The sequence below is a fragment of the Dermacentor variabilis genome, chromosome 4 (genome assembly GCF_050947875.1).
Source record: "Dermacentor variabilis isolate Ectoservices chromosome 4, ASM5094787v1, whole genome shotgun sequence".
NCBI classification, from domain to species: Eukaryota; Metazoa; Arthropoda; class Arachnida; order Ixodida; family Ixodidae; genus Dermacentor; species Dermacentor variabilis.
In genome coordinates this window covers 67,898,797-67,920,120 of record NC_134571.1, presented here as the reverse complement: position 1 = coordinate 67,920,120, position 21,324 = coordinate 67,898,797, and the positions used below count along the sequence as shown (strand labels likewise).

The following is a 21,324-nucleotide window of genomic DNA, read 5'->3' as shown; positions in this document are numbered from 1 at the left end:
TATTTTGTTCAAGCTTGCCAATTTTGGAAAATTTGTTTTAAAAATTTCGGACCCTGAATCAAAATTTCACATCTGAAAGTCTCTAGAATTTAATGTTAATTAAAATCGGCCCAGTTATTATCTCATAAAAGTGTTCACACATTTTACATGTGCATACTTGAATAGGCGGCATCGTAGTTGGGCCTGAGCTAAAGCTTCCTCTTTAGCGGATTTTCAACTTGGCCAAAAAATTTTAAGAGAGTCTGAGAATAGAAGGGCAAGTTTCCCCGACACAAGCGTGTCCCATTTATTTTCTACGTAGCAGGACTAGTTGAAGTAATCATTGATGTTGGGATTGTTTGCTAGGGTAGTTTACTACAAGGTCACGGTCTCTAGCCCACTAACCATGCGCAGTGTCTCACAGTCACCACCGCTACCCAACACAGCTGCTGATGAATTTCAGGGACTCGATAATCGTCATCAAAGTAGGTGCCCAAGTTGGCTCATTATCGTCTCTGCTAGCACCTGCTCGTACACTGTTGGCGCTGACGGCAACTTCGTCATCCACATTAGCATACCAGCAGGGGAGAAAACATAACACATGTGACAGCGCATGTAACACAGCTGGTATGGTATTTGCACGGGTAGAACCAGAAACGAAAAACCAAAAGCAGCACGTTTATTTATGATGATGATGATGATGAGGATGGTGATCCGACTCTCTTCTTTGCAGCTGGCGGAAATGCATAAAATTAACACTCACCACCCCACAGCATAACCACTTTGCAAAGCTGCATAGCACCAACATTGTAGAATATTGTGCTTGCCCAATTGGGGGTGTCTGATTCTTGCTACCTTGTAACATTGATTGTTTCGGTATCTTGCAGAGCATAAATGCATGGCTTTCAAGATCGGACTCCGAGAGAGCCATCGCTGCTGTAATTCAGAGGCATGTGAAATCTCTTGCAGAAAGCAATTGCAGGAGCTGGAAACATGTTACAACTCCCATACTTATGACAGCTCCTCCTAGATATGTGAAGCCAGAAGTGTGTCGCAGCATGCCGGTCTCGGAGGCCACAACCAGAAACTGAGAATTATCCAAATCGACGCGTGCCGGCTTTTCAAGTTATCTGGTATATTTCACGTTACAAATTACGAGACTGCACAAATTCTACAAATTAGCCGAATTTTCAAATAAAATGAGATCAAGTTATCAAGGTTTTACTTTAATTCAGTATCTATCAGGCATTCGGCTGTTCTTTTCATGTTTATTGCTTTCTGTGGGAACCTTGCAGTGCACAGAATTGAGCCTGCATCCCATCTGTACTAAAATGGCCTCTGCCTTTTCTTTCTATAGGACGTTACACTTGTGAAAGCTGGTGGCCCTTTGGGCTTGAGTATTATTGGTGGCACGGATCACCCTTGCCATCCATTCGGTGCTGATGAGTCTGGTATCTTTGTGTCTAAGGTGAGCTCACTTGATACACTTGCATGTGCTGAAACTTTGTTGTGCAGGGCCTGTCCGGCTGTGTGTGTGGTGCTTCTTGTTTTAAAAAAAGTTTCACTAGTCAGTAATTGAAGGATTATTAACATGGCGTGTGGCTTTGCTGGCCTTTTTGCTTCCGCTGTAGATCGTGCCAGAAGGAGCAGCGTCTAAGTGTGCAAGGCTACGAGTGGGTGACCGCCTGCTCAAGGTGAGCAGAGAGCCTACATTGTGAAACTCTTTAGTAGGAAGGTTTATTGCTCATTAAAGGTGGTTCCATCACACAAGGCCAGATTGCAACTGTTATCAGCGCAGCCCTGCACTGTTGAAAAGCATCTTCTGGTGCTTTTTGCAATTCACTTATGCATACCTGCCAACCTTTACGATTTTATTGTAATATGCCAGATTTGTAGAGCTTGTTTACATATGTCCTATTTATACCAATAATTTTACGATTTTTCGTGCGCGTCAAATTTAGGGCTGAATTGATCTCAACAGAATGCACATACTATATACAGTCTATTGTCATTACAGCAGACCCTGATAATCTGACAAAATATGTCCGTTTTTATCTGAAGTCCGTAACATCCGAAATGCGTCACTTCCGAAACTTTGGTCACAATGTGTAACAACGTTATTACAAAGAGTGAATGACGAATGTTTAAAAAAAATAAAGAGTCGCAGTTTCACCCAAGAGGAAAAGCATAGATTGCGATAGCATATTAGTAGACAGCTACGTGAAGTAAGGATAGTAGATTTATCGGCCGTATAAAGTTGTAAACATTCGCTTACTAAATTAACAAGCACAGTGTCACGCGCGCACAGGTAAACTGAACACATCTTGCTCGATGATCGTCGGAAGTTGCTCTCAAAACGTTGGAGTGAGGAAGTGCGGTAGCAGCAGCGAGCAAATTGACCTTCGTGCTGTCTCACGCTTCAACGCGAACTAAACATCAAAAGCACAGTGCAAGCAAAGCTACCGGCACTGGGCGTACTTGGTCCACATTGCATATCGCTTTCAAGATACAGGGACAGAGATGCTAAGGGACAGAGTTTCAAGGACACATGCAGAGGGCAAGAACTACTAGTCATACCTGCTGTTGATAAATCTAGTCACTTTCTTTCGGATGCTTTTGAGTGCAGGGGGCACAAGGAAAATCACTCACTTACATACTGTAGAAACTAGTACAATAATTTTCATTTCATATGCTTTGATGTGCATAAGCTACATTAGCATGAGCTACATTATATTTATTGACTATTTCAGTTAAAATGGCGACCATCTGGCGTATAGTATAGATGTATGTTTTCCACTGTGCCAAAAATGCTTTTTGCTGCACCAAATAAGTGTTTTGCATGCGCCAGGATGTGCCCACCAGTGGTACATTGATACACGTGCATAGTTTATCTTTTATCTGTGACCGTATTCTGACCATTAAAAACTGTTACAAAGTTATCACTCGTTGCAAAACATGTATGCGAAATTTCAAGAGTGTTGCTGTTATTCTCTTACAAGAGTCTTGTCTAATCAGATTGTGTGCATGACTTGAACAGTGGTGTACATTCTTGAATGTTTGCGAGCACCAGTGATTCCACTGGGATCACGATTAGTCATGTATATATAGCTGACACATTTAACACAGGGATCAGATTTGAACGGCTAATGACTTTGCTTACGGCTGTCATCGTGTTTTGAGTGTTGCCTGATTTAGCTGGGCACAAGTTCACCCAATAAAACTTAAATTCTAACTAGCGCTTTTGGCAGATCTGTTCTTCACCGTCACTACAAGCTGACAATATCAAAGAAGTGAAGTGATACCCAGACTACAGAAGTGTAATCAAGCACTAATTACTCATAATCTGTAAGCTTGCAGTCATTTGTCAAATTCCTTAGGCAGTGCTTTATCTGGAAATGTTCTGAGTGCTTTGGTGAAGTTTTGATCATAACGCTCATAGCATTTCAGGTTAGTTTGAAAAGTTTATGACAAATTTAATTATGTTGTGTAATTGAACAGGCAGTAATGAGGAATGCCTTAGTGGATGGTTCTGGCTTAGTTTCAGATACCTAGGATTATTTAAAGATTACTTCCAGCTACTTGAATTCATTTATGTGTTCCCCAGCTTTGTCCATCATAGCCGTAACTGAGATGTAATTGTTTACTTCAGTTTGCGAAAATCAGGGAGACTATCTTTAAAAGTTAATTACCATCTGCCATGCATCACTGCAAAGACAGAATGCCGAAATAGCATTGTTTAGTAGTTTTTAGCCAGAAATGTTAATGATAGTGATGTTTATGACACAGCTGTCAATATGCAGGTGAACTTTAAATGGACTGTTATCATCTCGACATCATTATTTATATATATATATATGAATCGTAAATAAAAGAAGTCCTGAAACAAAGCCTTGAGGTACTCGAGAGATTACCTCAACAGCGACTGAGTAAACATTCAGGAAAGAAATGCAAGAGTGTGTATCTAGGTATTATCTTAGTTTGCTATTCTTGATAACAGCAAGTTTAAGAAAAATAAATTAGGATGTTCTTGCTGGCTAGTTGATTCATACTTGAAAAAAGGTTAAAACTGCGCGAAAAAAAATGAGGACCAGCGGAAGGAACACATAATACACCACGAGCATAGACTGCCAACTGTTTAACAGTTTGCAGTCTGTGCTCGTGGTGTATTGTGTGTGTTCCTCCTGCGTGTCCCTTTTTTTCTTCCCCCCCCCCCCCCCCCCCCACGCAGTTTTAACCTTCTTTAAGACTTATTGTGACAGGTGCTGTCAGAGGCTTTTGCACAGTCAATTAAGATGGCATCAATTCAGGCCTGGTCAATTTATGTGGAAACTGAGAACTGAAAAAATTAATCAGGTTGAGTCAATACAATAACTGCACAGTAGAATCTCGTTAAACGGAACCTTAGAGGACCGGAGAAATAGGTTCCCATTAACAGGAGTTCCGTTTACTCAGAGAGATGTGCACAGTTGTAGCACTATATGTCATATGCCCTCTTAACACTGTTTGATTTGTTAAGAATGAAGAAGAGAATGTAGCAGCTAGTTTGTCCCATGGTTTCGCTGGTATTGCTAGGCTTCGCCAGTTTCGATTTATGGGCGGCACCAGCAACATATCAAAGCAAAAACATCACTAATAATGCTTGGCTTGGCGGCTGAATTAACACGAAGTCGTGCTAGTGGAATCCAAATTATCAAATGTCCTGTAAGGCATCCGAAATTTCAGTCATTCTTATTTCGGTTGTCCAAGGTGACTGGCAGAGTCGCAAAAGTGCCCGAACTGCACATGCTATGCATTAAATATCTATCCCATTTTTGCTTGCTTGAGTCTTTGCCACTGCACTTCAAGGGTGGCTTCTTGCATGGAAGACAGGCGTTTCAAGATAAAAAGGAGATTTTTGCTTTCTATGAAAAAAAAATATATATACTTGAGAGCTTGCTTTTGTTTTTCCATTTCCTAAGGATTCCGAAAACATAAGTTCAAATTAACGAGATGGCTTTTCTTTTTTTTGCATTATCCGAGTACAAAACCAACCAATATATAAAGGCTTTTGTTTCGTTTAACCAGCAATTCCGCTTAACACTTTCCTGTCCATGGGAAAATAAGCAATTTTGGGGTAGTCTACGAAATGATTTTTTTAGTGCTACAGCAAATGCTTTACATTAGAATGTATGGTATCAATTTGTAGAAGAAGGAATGTGCTTTTTAATGGTACTCTGTTCAAGCGAACATTTATTAATGATTCATTGAAAAAAAATAATTTAATAAAAATATTTGTTACAAGCACAAGAAAGCTCCGTAACATCGATGCTGCTTTGCACCAAGGCAGCATAAAAAAAATTTTGAAATGTGCATTTTGAACAAAAAGGCTATATTCAACATTATTGCAAATATAAGCTTTCTATCTGTGGGTGTTCTTTGTATACAAAGGAGAATGTTAGTCCTAGTGGCTATCTGGGTCTTACGAACTGCCGCGCGGCACTGCAGAGCACAATAATTGCACAATGCCATGATCCACTACCAGCCGCCTTTTCGCACAAAACTACATCCTTTGTGAACGACACTGACACCCTGCAAATAAGAACTGTGACGTTTAGGAGTTTTGAGAGTTTCGAAGGTTCGGAGTTGAAAATGAAACCTGCCAGCAGATACTTGACGTTCCGGCGCTATTTGACGTGCATTTGCCATCTGTGCTGAAGTCCAATGAATCAAAATCGTCTTCCGAGTCTGTGCTGCTAGCACCATCGAAAAATTCTGACTCGGACTCATTGGAATCCGTCGAAATTTGCCGTTTCCGAAGGGTATCTGCACGTGACATCAGCACCCTGATGTAGGCTATGAGCGCTTGTCATGCCCTACTAAAAGGCGCTTTAAAAATCGCCCTGCAGTGAAAAAAAAGAAGAAACACGAAAGCGCAACTAGAAAAATAGTTATGCGCTGGATTACGCTAGCTCTCCGAAAGCACTCCGAGCACGTCAAAATTCGGAATGGGCTATCGATAGGTACAGGTGTGGACAGGAAAGCGTTAAGCGATTTCCGTTTACTGAGTTTCTACAGTACCCATTATTGTCAGTCGGAGGCCCACAGACCTCCACACTGTTGTCTGAACAGACAAAATTCTCAAGAGAGACATTGCTCATGGCACAGCACAAGTCGGCATCATCAGTGGAGGACAGGATACTTACTGCTGTAACCACCGTCACCTAGGGAAGCAGTAGTGCCCTCGGCTGAATTTTCAAGCTTTTAATGACTGCTACGCACATGGTGGGGCACCTATGGGGATAGAACACACCAAAGTGGCATGCTTTTGCGTTCAAAATAAAATATTTTTTCTTCCATAGCAATGTATGTTTCTCCCCAAAACATTCCAAAGCATTTGAATTGAGTGAAGTCAAATTAACCAAGGTCCAATTAACAGGAATCGGCCGTAATAACTTTTTGTCACATGCACACTGTTCCAATAAGTATATTTTATGTCTGTATTTTGATTTCTTTGGCCACTGCATCACTTGAGTGTTGCTGCTTCATCAGCTAAAGCGGATGCGCTGCTATCTCTGCAAAAACGAGTGCACACGACAAACGCATGGTGCCTGCATTTATGCTTTGCCTGTGTTCACATATTTCTACTGAGCATACTTGTCTTGAGGGTCGGTGGGGAGGGAAACAAAGCAATCTCTCAGACCCATTGCTATGCTGCTGTGATGCAAGTGGCCTGCGCTTGCCGATGCAGGTCAACGGTATGGACGTGACCAAGTGCACACACCAGGACGCGGTGATGGCCTTGCTGGACCCATCGTACCAGGTGGTCCTCACCGTCCGCCACGACCCACTCCCAACGGGCTGGCAGGTAGGCCTTGCCGACGACTCAGTGGTGATATGATGGTCGTGATTGATGACTGCCGCTGCCATCCGCACCGCAGCTGTTGCTGCTGCTACTGTTGTCCAAGTTATAAGCAACGTGGCCGTCCAAACCTCGTCGCCGCTTTTGCTTGCATTTCAAGTGTGTTTATGTTCTTTTGTGTTCATGAAAGTGACATGAGCAGTAAGGGCTGTGTATCTTGCTATGCCTATTTGACTTTAAGGTGCGCCCCCGGGTCACTTTCTAAATGTAAATTTGCACAAGACAAGCGTGCACCAGTGTTGGTTGTTGCCGTTATCCTCCAGTCTGCTGCTTGTATGTATTTAGAATGTATACAGAATGACAACAGTGGACATGTCATTGATGAACTGTGAAAAATCGGCATTCTTGAACTGTTGCACACTGGCTCTGGGCTTGAAGCTGATGTTGAAAAAGGGGTTTCTTTTTGAGAACCTCCTTGAGAACCTCCTTGAGAAAAAAAAAAGCAGGTGTGGAGGGGGCACATTACAGTCAAGTAATTATAGCGCTGCTTGTTTTGCTGTTAAACCACTGTGATGCATTGTTGGCTTTGTTGTAGCACTTGTGGAAAAAGTGTGGGTGCTTTACATGGATGTTTTATCTTGTTCTTTTTTTTTTTTTTGCATGTGAGAATAGAGACACTGATATTAGTTTACAGTTTACGGTCTTACGCTTGGAGTCGTCTAGAAATAGGGCACTTAGCAATGGATTGCCAAAAAAGAAAGAGTTTTCAAAGAATTGTTGAAAGTGCATTGAATTACTGCCAAAATTATTATTATTATTATTGACTCCACGCCGAACTTGTCCAGTATGGGCTCACAGGAGGTTCTTTAGTCATTTGCTTTTGTGTGCAAATTTTGTTTGTGTACATATATGTTTTGTGTCTTGTTGGACACACTGGTAAAGCACTAAGACAAAGAGTACACAACTATCTAAGGAAACAAACTTTATACTTAGTAAGCCAAAGGTCGCCACATTGTATGAATTTAGGCCTAATTGTTTTATCGAGCATTTTGTTTGTACACTTGCCACGAGGCTTTGTATTCATCTACTAGGCTATGCATGGTGAAATGTGTGAGTCATCACCATTGAATTTATCGACAAGCACTCATGTTCTGCCTGGATCATTGACGCAGTAGTTCTTTCTTATAATTGTTTTTCTTTTTCTTTATCCCTTGCCTTGACTGGCAAATTTACGTCATTCATTTCCAAGCAAGAAGTTTATTCCCCCCCCCTATAATTATTGCCTGCTGCAATTTTATAAATTGACAGGACTTTCTTTTATATATTGGTACATTAGGCCAATCTCACATTAATTTCATTATGCCATCTGGACCCGTTACACTGGCCTGAAATTTTAAAATTCTTTTTACTGTCCTGTCCCCTGGTATGGAGTATGTTAATTAGTGGTTTAACAGCACTGTTTACTATGCTGATGTTACTTTCTTAGCATTGGCCAATACTCTTCATGGAGCATTTTACCTTACTTTTATTTGACGCAGCAGTTTGGTCTTAGCCTGCAAGTGATTGGCCATGTTTCATGCTCCAAGTTCAGTTCTGACCTAGATTACCTCTTCCTTACTTCATTTTCATTGATAGACTCTCGTTCACCAAAGCGTTTACACACTTGTTTCAGGACTCTTTAAGTGCAGTATGTAGTCTCAGATGTTTAAAGGACTTCTGTTTTGTCCTAAACATGATGTGAGCTTGATGCTTATGACCGTTCTTGGCTTCAGGCAGTCCTTTATTTGATACACTGGCAAGTGTTTTTGATAAGTCATGTATCATGCCAGCATTATGTTTCCTAGCTCTCTAGAATTTTTACCTGTGTTAATGTGCTGTGAGCAATTTATATTTTGCTTTCTTTCTGTTCCATTTCTGACATCTGTCGTGAGGCGTGAAATGAGAAATAAAGATATTTTAACAGGATACTCACAGTAAGTTTGTTTTGCTGAACTAATTTTGATTATCCCCAGATAATGTGGTCTTCAGTGCTCACAGAAAAATGTATTGTTCACATTGTTTTTTTTTTTTTAATTTTACAGTCGAACCTCGTTATAGTAGAACAGATCAGTCACAAAATCACCTTTGTTATATCTGATAATTTGTTACAAGTACACATGTAGATATCTGTGAGAAAAGAAAATACGAGATTGTGTTTCTGCAAAATAAATGCAAGTGGGCTGCCTACGACAGGCCAGCAAAAAGTCTCCTGCAGATTTTGATGGCCCGTCAGCGTCTTGCCAAAAACAAATAGTCTATTTTTCCACGTATAACCCGTGCCCTCGTATAATGTGCACCCCCAATTACTTCACCAGGCAAGGAAAAAAAGATTCAGCTTATAACCTGCAGAAACAACTGCATGCAATAACACTTAAACCTTCATAAAAGACACTCTCGTAGATGCACTACTCTTCTGCGTTGTATCTTCCACCAACGGCTCTGTTCCCCACTTCTTTGGCGATGCTGATAATATTATGCTATGCTGTAAAGGACTGCCATCGAGCGCAGCTCTTATGACCCGAGTTCTGCTTTGCCGGCGCGCTATTCACCAACTGCTAACTCAGCGAAAATGCAAAATGGCAGTCTGTAAAGAAGAGGAGAATGGGCAACTATGAAAGAGGGGAGAGCAAGCTGCAACACGCAGGGACGGGATTCCCTAAGAAATAACGAAACTTTATATGGCAGCGTGATAATGTGAAGTCGCACTTCAAAGCAAAATTCGTATGTAATCCGCACCATAACATTACTTTTAAATTTGTTAAAATTTTTTATGTCGGATGTACGCTCAAAAGTACAGTACGTACAGCACTCTGTATTGCCACTAATATGCAACTCTGCGACCAGACTTATCAGGTGAGACAGGCACATTGGCTTGCCAACTGCTGTCCATTGCGAAACTGCTGGCTAAAACATGTACACGCATCAAGTGTGTGTCATTTCAAGTTGCTGTTGCCGAGTTTTGATGCCAGCAGACTTTTTGGGCACTGAAGAGGCTGCACATGGATCCGTACTCCACTACTACAACCATCTGTCTAGCCTGTGCATCTGATCTTGTGCTTGATCGCCAATAAGGTCTTCCAAGGTGAACATATTGATGGCAAGCTTGCTGCAACATCTTGTCACCAGCCACTCTGCCAGCACTGTTTTGTCGGGAGTCAGCAACCAAAGTTCCATCCAGTTTTGTGCCATTCGGTATGATGGCAACTTTCTTCATGGCCATCGTATGTGCGGCATCGTGCCCACAGTTCATGCCCAAAACATTGTGCAGAGTCCGTATATTCAGTTAGTATTTTAGGGCTAAGGGTAGGTGGTGGTGCTGCACGGAAGTTTGAATAATCGTGGAAGTCCCAAATATCGGTCAGTGACTGTATTTTACATTTTTGTTACAAAACATATATCATGTGGCATCTGTAGACAAAAAATTTGCTTCAGTATAACCAATGCGTAGTTGGACACCACATTTCTGATTTCATTATAACAGTATGAACTATTATAGCCCCATTGAAATAAAGCATGGCCAACCAAATTTGATATGTACTTCATTATATACAATTATTCGTTATATTGATGTTTGTTATATCGAGGTTCGACTGTACTTGCTTGTTTGTTTGTACAGCACTATTGTGATTATGCCTGCTTTTAGGGTGTGAGATGTGTCAGGCTCACCATATTCATTCGATCCATTGAATGCAGTGGCAGCATCATGCTATGTCTAAGTAATCTGAAGGAAATATTTGCAGGATATAGTCTCTTCATGTTGAGGCATGTGAACATGACGTGGCAAATCCAGCTGGGGGGGGGGGGGGGTGTCTGTGCTGCTGCAGTTCCAAGGATTCTGACTTGCAATTGTGCTCTCGGAATGAACAACAGCAATATTGTAGCAAGCCCCATGGGGAGATCTCTTCTTATTGGCAGTGTATAGCCAGCATATATATTGACTATGCACACATAAACGGCTGTAGCTGTACTATCTCTTCAGTAAATTGCATCTCTGTGATTTGAGGGTGGTCTTTAAAATCCTAGGTTTGGAAATCCTAAAAAAATAGAATAAAGAATATTTTTGGCAAATTTGCAAACAATGAAAAATATAGTAGGTATTGTAATGCTTTTAGATGTAAAATGGCATCTCTATACATCATTAGAGAGTTTTAGAATAGGGTGCCCAAACCACACCCAAGTGTTGGGGGATGCAAAATTCATTGTGGACCCTTTGTGCTTTCTTGTTTATACTCCCGGCGGTTTGCAGCCCCTAATGCTGGGTCACCCTAATCTAAAGCCCTCTCCTGACCAGACACAGCTCCTGTGCAACTACTACTGGTGATAAATCATAACTACACTTTACTGAACAGAAGCGACCGAAGAGCACAGCTTCTACAAGTTAATGTGAATGTTATTAAGTACACTACCATAAAGCCATTAAATACATGTAATTTTACATGTAAATCAGCACATTGACACTGAGGTGTGAAAAAAATTCACATCTAAACAAGCTTTTTTCAGAGTTGAACATATTTTGAATTACGCTTTTATTTCAACTCAGCAGAACTAAGACATGATGTTGGTGTATTGCTGCTGTGCTACAAATTTGCACTAGTTCGTTTTAAGGTTGTTATGCACAAGCACTGCAGGAATCGACGGAGTACAATTTCAGCAATGCACCCGTATTCTTGGTTCGAGTTTGCGTTTGAAGTGCTCGGTAAGCAAATTCAGTTGTCTGAAGCAGCAGAGCTAGTTGGTAACCATGCCAAGTAATGTAATGACACGGAAGTTTTTCAGTAAAGCTGGTAAAGGGATTTCTGCAACAGCTTCTGTGCAGCAAAGTCCAACATGCGATGGTGCGGTCAATATCAACCATAAATGTAGTGCAGCATGTGTCAGAGCACTGAATTGGTTTTGAAAGGTAATAACCAGTGATAATAAAATAAAAGTTACTTTAAGTATGACTCATTCGAATAAACAACAACTTATATGCATTCTTCTTTTAGCCAGTAATGCACAATTTTTTTCTCGTGTTGCGTTATACAAGCTCCACGTTGGAGGTCAGCTAGAAGCTCATATGGCTGTGCAAGTGAAAGCATACGCCAGGGAGCTTAAAAGTCCCCTCACCAGGCCCCATAGCAAATTTTGGTTATACATATGTTGGAAGTCGTTACGTGTCCTCTAGAGAGCGTTTTGCTGCAAACATTTTTCAAATCGCCTCATTAATAGCCGAGATATAAGTATTTCAGTGCTGTGAACCCATGATTTCGGCAGGCGGGCTCCGCTGCAAAACAAGACTCTCTCTCCACTCGCCCCGTCTAGCCTACGCAAGCGAAATTCCTTCCCTGTGTTCTCCCATACCGGACCTCGTGGATCACGTGACACATACGTCACAGGCCCTGCCTTCAATCCCCCCCCCCCCCCCCCCTCGGCGCTACACACTTTCTCTGATGGCATCGTGCGCGAGCTGTTGTCTCGTTCGCGAAGCTCTAGATTTTGCATGCTGTGCATAAGGAAATATGACTAGCGGTATAATTCAGTGCTACGCGAATACTGAGGCAGAACAAGCAGCCGAAGCGGAAGTACATCTCTCTTGCTCGGTGCGAAGTAAAACAAAAAACACGCAGACATTCTGTTTGTGTGTTTTATTATTTCACTAACCTTCAATTCGTCAATTCAAGCAATAGATCGCTCGGATAACAGATGTTTCTTGAGTAATTCTCGAAGTCATGTGTCACCACGAGCGACATCGCACTGCAGACACGATTACATCACCGTCCGGCTTGGAGCGCGGTGGCCGTGAGAAGGAAAAACAGCATTCGGCTTTAAATTTCAGATCTGTCCGCAGCGCGTAGCGATGTAATACTTTGGAGACACAGTCGTTATCGCGCAATGTATGCTCTGCGCTTGTCAGCTCAAAATGGCCAGATCTGGTAAGGGGCTCTTTAAACGAAGCGTGCATGGGAGCCATCACTAAGGAACAACTGCTGCTGTGTTTGAGCGAGGCCAGCACATACCCCTAGTACTTCTAAAGGGTCACTGTCATCGATGTACCATTTGTCAGATTGGCATACATCTGCAAAGGATTTCTTTGAAGACTCATACTTAATAAATTACCTGCCTTTTTGCCTTTTCATAAGATACAATTTCTCTTTTTGACTTCCTTATTTGGGATATTGGTGCCTCTTTTTGTGGTTCTAGCACGACCTTATTTGAACCAAAGTAGTTGCACAGAAATCTGCAAAGTGGAGAAAGATTCACGAAGAGAAAGAAAGTTGTATCCAGCTTTCAAGTTTATTCCAAATTTTCCTTTTCTTAACATCATTATCTGAACCTTCTGAATTTTCTTATCTGATTAGAAGCTATATGAATGTGTGGTGGGCTGACGATGACCCTTTCATTCATAATTAAAGGCCATATCAGACAAGTTTATCCTTTCAGGCTCTTGACTTCCACATTTAAAGTAAGTCTTCATTTACTAAAAGTAGCACATACTGTGTAGTTGTACTAAAATGAGCACAATAATGAATTGTCAAAAGGCATTGTCTTGGGTTAGTTACCAAATTGTGCTGTTGTTAGTACTGTTATTTGCTGCCATATTTTTTGTGCCTTTAAGAAATTGAGTGATTGCCTTTATCTTGAACTTTTCTTGCTGCCGGTACTCTAAAAGGCTGAGCCGCTAGCTGTAACTGTAAGTACAAAAAATGAATTGCATTTGCATATTCTCTCTTTGTTATCAAAGCACTACTGTTGTTTTGTTACCTAATCCATCAGCTAACGTAATCAAGCCTTCCTACAAATGCCACTGCTGTGCCATATTCTGTTTGCATCGTGTTGTTTAACCTGTTATTGTGCCTTTTATGACTTCTCTACGCTGGGCTTCCAAGGTAACATAAGGACTGTACTTTTCTAAGGGTCTCATTTCAGCTTTCTTGCTAAACAAAATTGTACTGGTGATTGCAGCTCCATAATATGTAACGTTACTCTCAGCAAACTGAACAAGGGAACATTTATTGTCTTTAGCATCACTGTACATTTTTAGCCATTTCTTGCTTTTAAATTAATGATAATGCAGTACCATGTATAGCAGCAGGTAGTTAGTGCTTTGCGGAGTAGTGCACAGACACTTAACTTAAGTGTTCTGGCTGATTCAGTTAACCACTTACTTTGCTTAAAGACAGGCATTGAATAGATGTGGAAAACAAATGTGGAGAGAACTACTTTTTTCAATATTTTAACATGTCATTATTTGCTTTCTTGCAAGAGTCCTTATGCTTCCTTCTGTTTCTTTATTATTTGTTTGTGGTTTACTTGGTTTTTATTGCTGATTACAGATGTTTTTGTTTTGTCCTTTTCCACCTAACTGTGTAAGAGTTCAGTGCTTGTGTTTTTTTACATCGCCACTGCTGACTGACCTACTTGAATGTTTCCTCTGCCTGTAAAGGTTGCAAAGAAAGCATACGGCACTATTTTGCTTGTAATGTCACATTAATAGTTGCACTGAGTTTAAGTGCATTTTATTTGCGATTTGATGCTCCTATTCACATTTTGAACTCAGATGCTGAAGGCTTCTACCCGCCTCTGCATGGAGATGAAATCAGAGCAGTTTTGTTGGGCATTTTATACTATTAACAGTGTTTCTTAGAAGGCTTGGGAAACTGTGCAAGAAAATGGGGGCAAAGTCTAGAAAGACACAACATGAGTTCTGAGTATCAACTGTCAGCTGAACCAACTATCCCTACCTTGCACCCTTATTGAGTGCGTGTCCTTCGAGCATTCAACTAATCAGTGTTAGTTGTCCCTTCAACTAGCTAAGATACATGGACAAAAAAAAGAAACACTTGATGTCATTATTCCCATGAAAGCATTGAAATCTATAATTCAATACAAATTTATAACCTATTCACTTTTTTTTTACTGCTCAAAACAAGGTACATACGCAAAGCAGCAGAGGTCAGTTGTGTACATTGTGCAAGGGCTTCAACTCAGGCAAATGAAACTGATGCATTGTATGTCACCCTGAAACAGCATACCCATAACAGGAAATATTATCATCTGCTTCTTTTTCTTCCTTTTAGTTTACAAACACATTGTGATCGAAGTGTTTCTTTACAGTAAGACTACAGGCGCTTCATTCAGCATTAGTAACAATATTTACTGAGTAGTTTAGCATGTCCGCAAATATGTAAATGTGATTTGCTATTTAATGCTACTATTTTGCTAACTACTCAATGTGGCATACACTTTTATTTACACATGACTGTAGCCAACAATATTGTTGTAGGTAAAGCACAGCAGACGATATACTGAAAGCATAATGCTACTGTTATGGCACACTCTTCTACAACAACAAAATTCTTAACATCATTGCATGTGCTTTGAAGCTTAGAAAAAACTATCTCTTGAACTTTCAATCAGACGAAGTTCAAGTTAAGTCATGCCCAGATTTTTTTGTTCCTGTTACTACTGGCAAAACTATGCTTTCATTCACTTGTATCAGTGTAAAAAATACAATGCTCGTCACACCTGCTGAGATGACCCACACTTGGTTCTCTAGCTCAGACTACAATTCAGGTTGAATATGAAGGCCTGCAAACTGGTGTTCCAGTTTGGCCAGGTGGATCTGGGTCGACAAGTGGAAAGAAATTTCTAAAGAAGGCAAAAGGAGCAACACAGCTTCTTCTGAAATGTCAAAAAACAAGTGGAATATTTTATCAAATCTGTTTGAAAATCTTGTTTGTCTAAAAAGAAAAAAAATGTGTTCCTCATGCTCTGATACATGGCTTGGGATACAGCTAATTTTGACAAAAGCGTGCATTTTAAATGGCCAAAAACTGGATGCCATCATTGATTTGGTGCTTTTACACTGCTAATGGGAGTTAGGAAATTAAAATGAATCTGGCCACCCAGAAATTTGAATGAACAAAAGGACTGTCAAGTGCTGGAATATGCACCAAGTTACAAAATTTTGAAGGGCTAGTGCCAACGAATCTTGATAAGTGATGAGAGAATTTTATGAGTAGTTTGGTGGTAGCAACAAAACCCCACACAGCTTCTAGTAAGTGGAACTGGCGATCCTAGTTTTTCATAATGTTTCTCTTATGCATCACAGTTGCCACTTTTCTTTTAAAAGAAAAATGTAGAAGGGATAGAGGGGGAAGCAATGTGAGAAACAATTTTATTTCATTATTTATTGGGTGACCTCTGTGAGGTTGACATGCACTGTACGACATTGTCAGTTGTGATTGACTGCATGCATGTTTTGTACGTGCAAAAATGTTTCTCTGTTGTGCAGGTTGAGTCTTTGTCGAGAAACCTCTCGCAGGCCGGTGTTTCATATGATTGTGTCCACTCTTCTTTGTTTTTGTTTTTTTGTCAATTTGAGCATGGTTTCAGTTCTTGTCTGCTGGCCTTGCACTTGTGCTGCATGGTGCCTGTTGCATGAACACATTTTCCCATTGCCATGCTTTTTCTTTCACGGTGAACCAAAAGAGTCCTTTGAAACTCGCAGGAGCTTGTGATTCAGCGAGAACCAGGAGAGAAGCTGGGGATGAACATCAAGGGAGGTGTTCAAGGGCACTCTGGGAACCCGGCCGATCCGACCGATGAAAGCATCTTTATTTCAAAGGTTATACTGCAAATAATATGTTTGCCACTTCGCATATTTCTACTGCACATATCAGAGAATTGTACAGTGGTATGAGATGCCAATAATTGCGCTAGGTCTTAGAAAATCTGGCCGCAGTAGGTGTTTGCATTTATATAGCTGTACATTGTTTCATCTGTTTTATTTATTAGATGCATTATTGTTGCACTGCTATTTGTCTCCTATTCTGAAATTTCAATTGCTGCTTATTGCCTTTTTTAATGTGATTAGCATCCCTAGCTTAGTTTGCCCATATTGCCATGCTGCTACTATCTAGCACCTGAAGCATCTCTTTCACTTACAAAAAAAATTAAATGTCTGAATGATAAAACTGATAATGCACACTCGTCTAGTTGACAAAGAAAATTAAATTGTTTTACACCTGAAAAAAGTGCCTGTGCAATTGCACTGTACTTTATTCGAAGTCTGTTAGGCTGAACCCCAATTCCACAGTGCCAACGGGATAAAATTGGCTGCAGTTAGATCACATTTAATGAAGCTTTCACTGTGGCATCCAAACGTGTTTAGTGCTTTTAATAGATGGCAGTGCAAAATCCATTGCACAGCTCCACCAGCAGGAGGGATTTTATTTCTGCTAGGGAGGTAAGAAATTTTGGCACCTGGAGTCTTAAATAATTTGGCCATTTTTGGGCAGAATTCAGGCTAATAGCATGCCATGGAAGAGGTTCGAAGTACATGCTTGAAATGGCTGAAAGCTTCATTAAATCGAAACCAGGCCACAAAGTTACTTTGTTTAACCTAAAAAGACACATTTTTGAGTGGAACCAATATCAGGAAATGAAAATTGAAGCAAGATTCATTATACCGAGGTTTGACTTCTCTTTCTCGTGACCTGGTGGTTAGTAACAGCGAACTTTTTTTCTTTCTCTCACTCTTTCTCTTTGTTGTACTGGAGTTTAAACATAGTGGCATTGACATTTCTCCATGTCATCTGCAGATCAACACGAATGGTGCAGCACTTAGGGATGGCAGGCTCAAGCCAGGAATGCGAATTATTGAGGTATGTATTGTGATGTTGTCGACTGTGTAGCTCTTTCCTTACCTGAATTTCTTTTAAGGAAGCAAACATTCTATCTTACCTCCACCTGATTCACAAAAGACTTGGGAAAATAAAGAAAAAGTTTCCGCCGAAGTTTATAGCAGTGAATTGAAGGTTTTTATCATAAACCACCAATAACTCAAGGTGTTGCAAACAGTGTGTGGTTCTTTATACTTGCTCATTCACCATCATAACGGCGTGAAATATCACCACAGAATATTTCAAGGCCATTTTTGTGCCACTCAAGGTAGGTGGTATACATTAGGCAGCAGGCTCCAAAGAAATAGGACAGAGACCTAACGTCATCGTGATGTAACACATCGTTGTTAGCTCAGCTCTTACGTCTTTTTCCCGCAAGCCTTAAGAAACACATTGACACTGTCCTACTTCACTTGCTTTGCGCAGGTGAACGGCCTGTCTTTGCTGGGAGCTACACACCAGGAGGCTGTGAACATCCTGAGGACTGCCGGCGACACCATACGGCTCGTGGTCTGTGACGGCTACAATGCTGCCACGACTCCAGGTGGTGGCTCTCCTAGCCAGGGAGGCTCGCTGAAGACTGCCGCCTCTGTGTCCTCCATCGATCACGAGGATGAGGTGACACTTGCCCTGAGGGAGGTGAGCACTGGAGGCTGTCGTAGAGTCACCATTTGTTGCTGAAAATGGGATACGCTGAGGTTTTGAAGATTTCCATTGCCACAGGGTTTCCTACCCTGTGCAAGTGGAAGCCTCAATTCTTAAAAAGTGCCCGTGTGCCTTTTATTTCCGTCAAGTGTCATTCATATGATAAAAAGCATGTAATTTGTAACATTCTCAACAATAAATGTCACGTGGATGCGAGTTCAGCAAGGTTTCTTATTTAGCAGTCAGCGTCGGCCTGCCTAACAGCTAAGGTACACTTGCCGTAACAGTAGAGTAGCTTGTTCAGGTTCTGACAGGCTGATAACATTTTCACATGTTGTGTGAATGGGCTTCGGGGTAGCGGTCAATTACACCCTGGCTAAATTGAACTGCACAGCACAGCTTGTAGAGAATTATGACCTTTGAGAAGTTGTGCATGGCGCTGCATGCCATTAGCTTGTGCCATGTTACCATCATTGGCTGCCACTACTTTTATTTAGCTCTAAATTGAACTACAGAAATACAAGGTAAACAAATGCATACATAGCTTCAAAGTTCCATGCTTCAAATGGAGTATAGTATGGGTAATGAACAGACAGTTTGCCCTTTTGAACTGCTGGGCCTGCAGTGTTGTAAATAAATTGAGTAGCTTGTAGTGCATTATTTTGTCCTTGCACCTAGTTTACCTGAAGAGTTTTTTTTTTTTTTTTTGTGCCTTGTGACAGTGATTGTTGCGCATGTATGCATCTGTTTTTGCCCCTTTTCTTTAAAGTTCCCCCCCACCCCAAATGTACTACTAGTCCACAGCATGCAGTTTTTATTTTTTTTGTGTGTGTGTGTGACGTTCACTGTAACAGGTGAAGGCAGCTTAATGTTGAGCTTTGTTTGTAGTGAGCTGCACACTTGCTGCAGAGCTGTAACATGGGTTCTTTTGGTTTATGCCTTTTTGTTGCTGCTTTTTGTAACTGCTACCAGGAGCAAAGTGCACTCAGAGAAACAGCCCAGTGGGAAAAAGAGGACCGCGATACCATAGTGAGTTTAGCATGCACACCTGTTTCTCCTGTCTCTCTCTCTCTCCTGGCATGTTTCCGTTGGCAGGAAAGTGCAACTTAAAGGCCACCTGCAACGAAATTTCACTTGGGCTAAATCACCTATAGATGCTTAACATATACTATCAGTGTAGTCTTGCCAAAGCTGCAGGGCTTGTAATTGTCTGATTTTTTTGTTAGAAGCCTTTAAATAGCACCTGAGCAGACAACCTCAGCACCTCAGCAGACGAGTGTTAATGGTGGCGGTAATGATGTGGATATGACGAAAGGTTCAGAACTGTACATGACTGCTGATCTCTCAGTTGCACCTAGGCACCCAGGCGCGTCGCTTGCTCAACTTTGTAGGTTGATGGGTGTCTCTCTCGCCGTGCCTGTTCATTGTGCACATGATTTGAGCTGTTTCAAGAATGCCTACGTATTGTGTGGCCATCAGGTGCTCAAACACGTACTCGAACAAGTACTCGAACACTTACTCAAACACGAGCGATGGCTGTACAGTACACAACGCTGCACAGAGGAAGGCCGAACACATCTTTGCTGTCCCGGTTTTCAGAGTGCAAGTGTACGCACACCGCCACAGCAGGCAAGTGCGACGCCAATCAGCCAATGCGCTCAAAGCATGTAAACTGCACTTGACGAAGCTGCACAAGCTACATTTCATCAGCACAGCCTATGCTAGATCTGCTTGCCAAACGCTTTCTCTGGATGACTATAAGTACTATAAGCTGCGATGGCGCATGAAAAGCAAAGGTAAATTGTATTCAGGGGCAATATTCTCAAGCACTCATTTCCAGTAGGGCATCACCTCGGAGACATTTGGCACATCTCTACATTGGACACGTCGAAGCAGACGAACGAAAGCCTTTCTGAAACAGCGCCATAAATGCTGTCAGCAGGAGCCGCATGCTGCATTTGTCACAAAGGAGAACGCAACGCGTCGACCATGGTGCGGATGCCGTGGCAAGCCATGCAGGAATGTGATGCCACCAGAGCGAATTGGGCGAAACATTACTATGGCCGGAGTCCAGCCTGTCTGGCCGTTCCTCTATGCGCACTTTGCACCAAGCCCATGGCTGTACTCTGCTACTTCTCACCCATTGCTAGAGATGGCAGTTGTTGTCTAATCGACCGACGAGTCTGGCATTTCCAGTGTGTTAGGCAGCAACTGGTGAACTCAGATTCATGCCAGAGACACTAAGATTCCTAAAATCTTATCCTGCATTAAATGTGACCCGCAGCAGCGTGGCGATCAGTTATTCTTGGGGTGCAAGTGCACAAGTGTGTGGCGAGTGAGTGTTTTGTTGTTTGTCAAAGGCGCAAACTCAACACACTCTCACATCAGTGAACCTGAACTGTATATAGGCCAGCATTCTGCTGGTCAGCCAAGCCAGTGCGCGATGCACTCAGCTCCATCGCCTCCGGCATGATATGGGACAGCTTCTATTCCCGTGCCAGCCACACTGGACTGTAGAGCGTCCAATTTTCGCCGACGTAGCGTATCTATGCTGCACGTAAATCGCGTATGCATTACGCCAGGCTATATCCGCAGCTTTCGCTTGGTCACACCAATACGCATTGAGGCTTTGCTCGTTGAACATAGACAACAAAATACAGAAAACCGGCTGGACTTGTAGAATATTTCACATTAAAAGAATGTTGCTGTTGCGCATCGCTGTGGGCACAGTGCATGAAGGCGCTAGCAGAGAACTGTGTGACTGGCAGATGTGCGGAACGTGTTTGCTGATACACGGGAATGGTGTACAAGCAAGGGAAGCAGACGATCCGGGCACTGGTTCTCTACAGCCTACATATTTAGTATGTCACTTCTGGCGAGCGGTAATGGCGGCGTCTTTTTCAGTTTTGATTGGAAAAACACCGATTTTTGTGAGCATTTTGTGAAGCACCCACTCGCGCTTGAAGTGTAGACTTTTCCAAAGAGGCTACTGTATGTCTAAATTATCTGAATGGGGCTTTTTACACGGTCCAGAGTTTCATTGCAGTTGGCCTTTAAGACTGTTGTCGTTGCCAGAAGTTTCGAGCACAATCATCTTAAGAGGGCACTGAAGCACTTTTCGAAGATGGCAACAGAACGTTCCCGAGCTTAAAACAATGC

At 41.8% G+C, this 21,324-nt stretch overlaps 1 protein-coding gene across 13 annotated transcripts in view; it reads left to right on the top strand.

The window, feature by feature from the left end:
- Window positions 1-21,324, top strand: part of LOC142579306 (protein scribble homolog) — a 180,594-nt gene that overhangs the window by 116,254 nt on the left and 43,016 nt on the right. For 10 of the 13 annotated variants that reach the window (XM_075689368.1, XM_075689357.1, XM_075689369.1 and 7 more), the window contains 7 exons: window positions 1,337-1,447; window positions 1,611-1,673; window positions 6,707-6,823; window positions 16,347-16,463; window positions 17,440-17,502; window positions 17,947-18,159; window positions 19,138-19,194. In XM_075689368.1, coding sequence (XP_075545483.1) covers window positions 1,337-1,447; window positions 1,611-1,673; window positions 6,707-6,823; window positions 16,347-16,463; window positions 17,440-17,502; window positions 17,947-18,159; window positions 19,138-19,194 — 741 coding nt within the window. The remainder of the gene's footprint in view (window positions 1-1,336; window positions 1,448-1,610; window positions 1,674-6,706; window positions 6,824-16,346; window positions 16,464-17,439; window positions 17,503-17,946; window positions 18,160-19,137; window positions 19,195-21,324) is intronic. The other 3 variants (XM_075689365.1, XM_075689362.1, XM_075689360.1) reach the window with 1 other exon arrangement.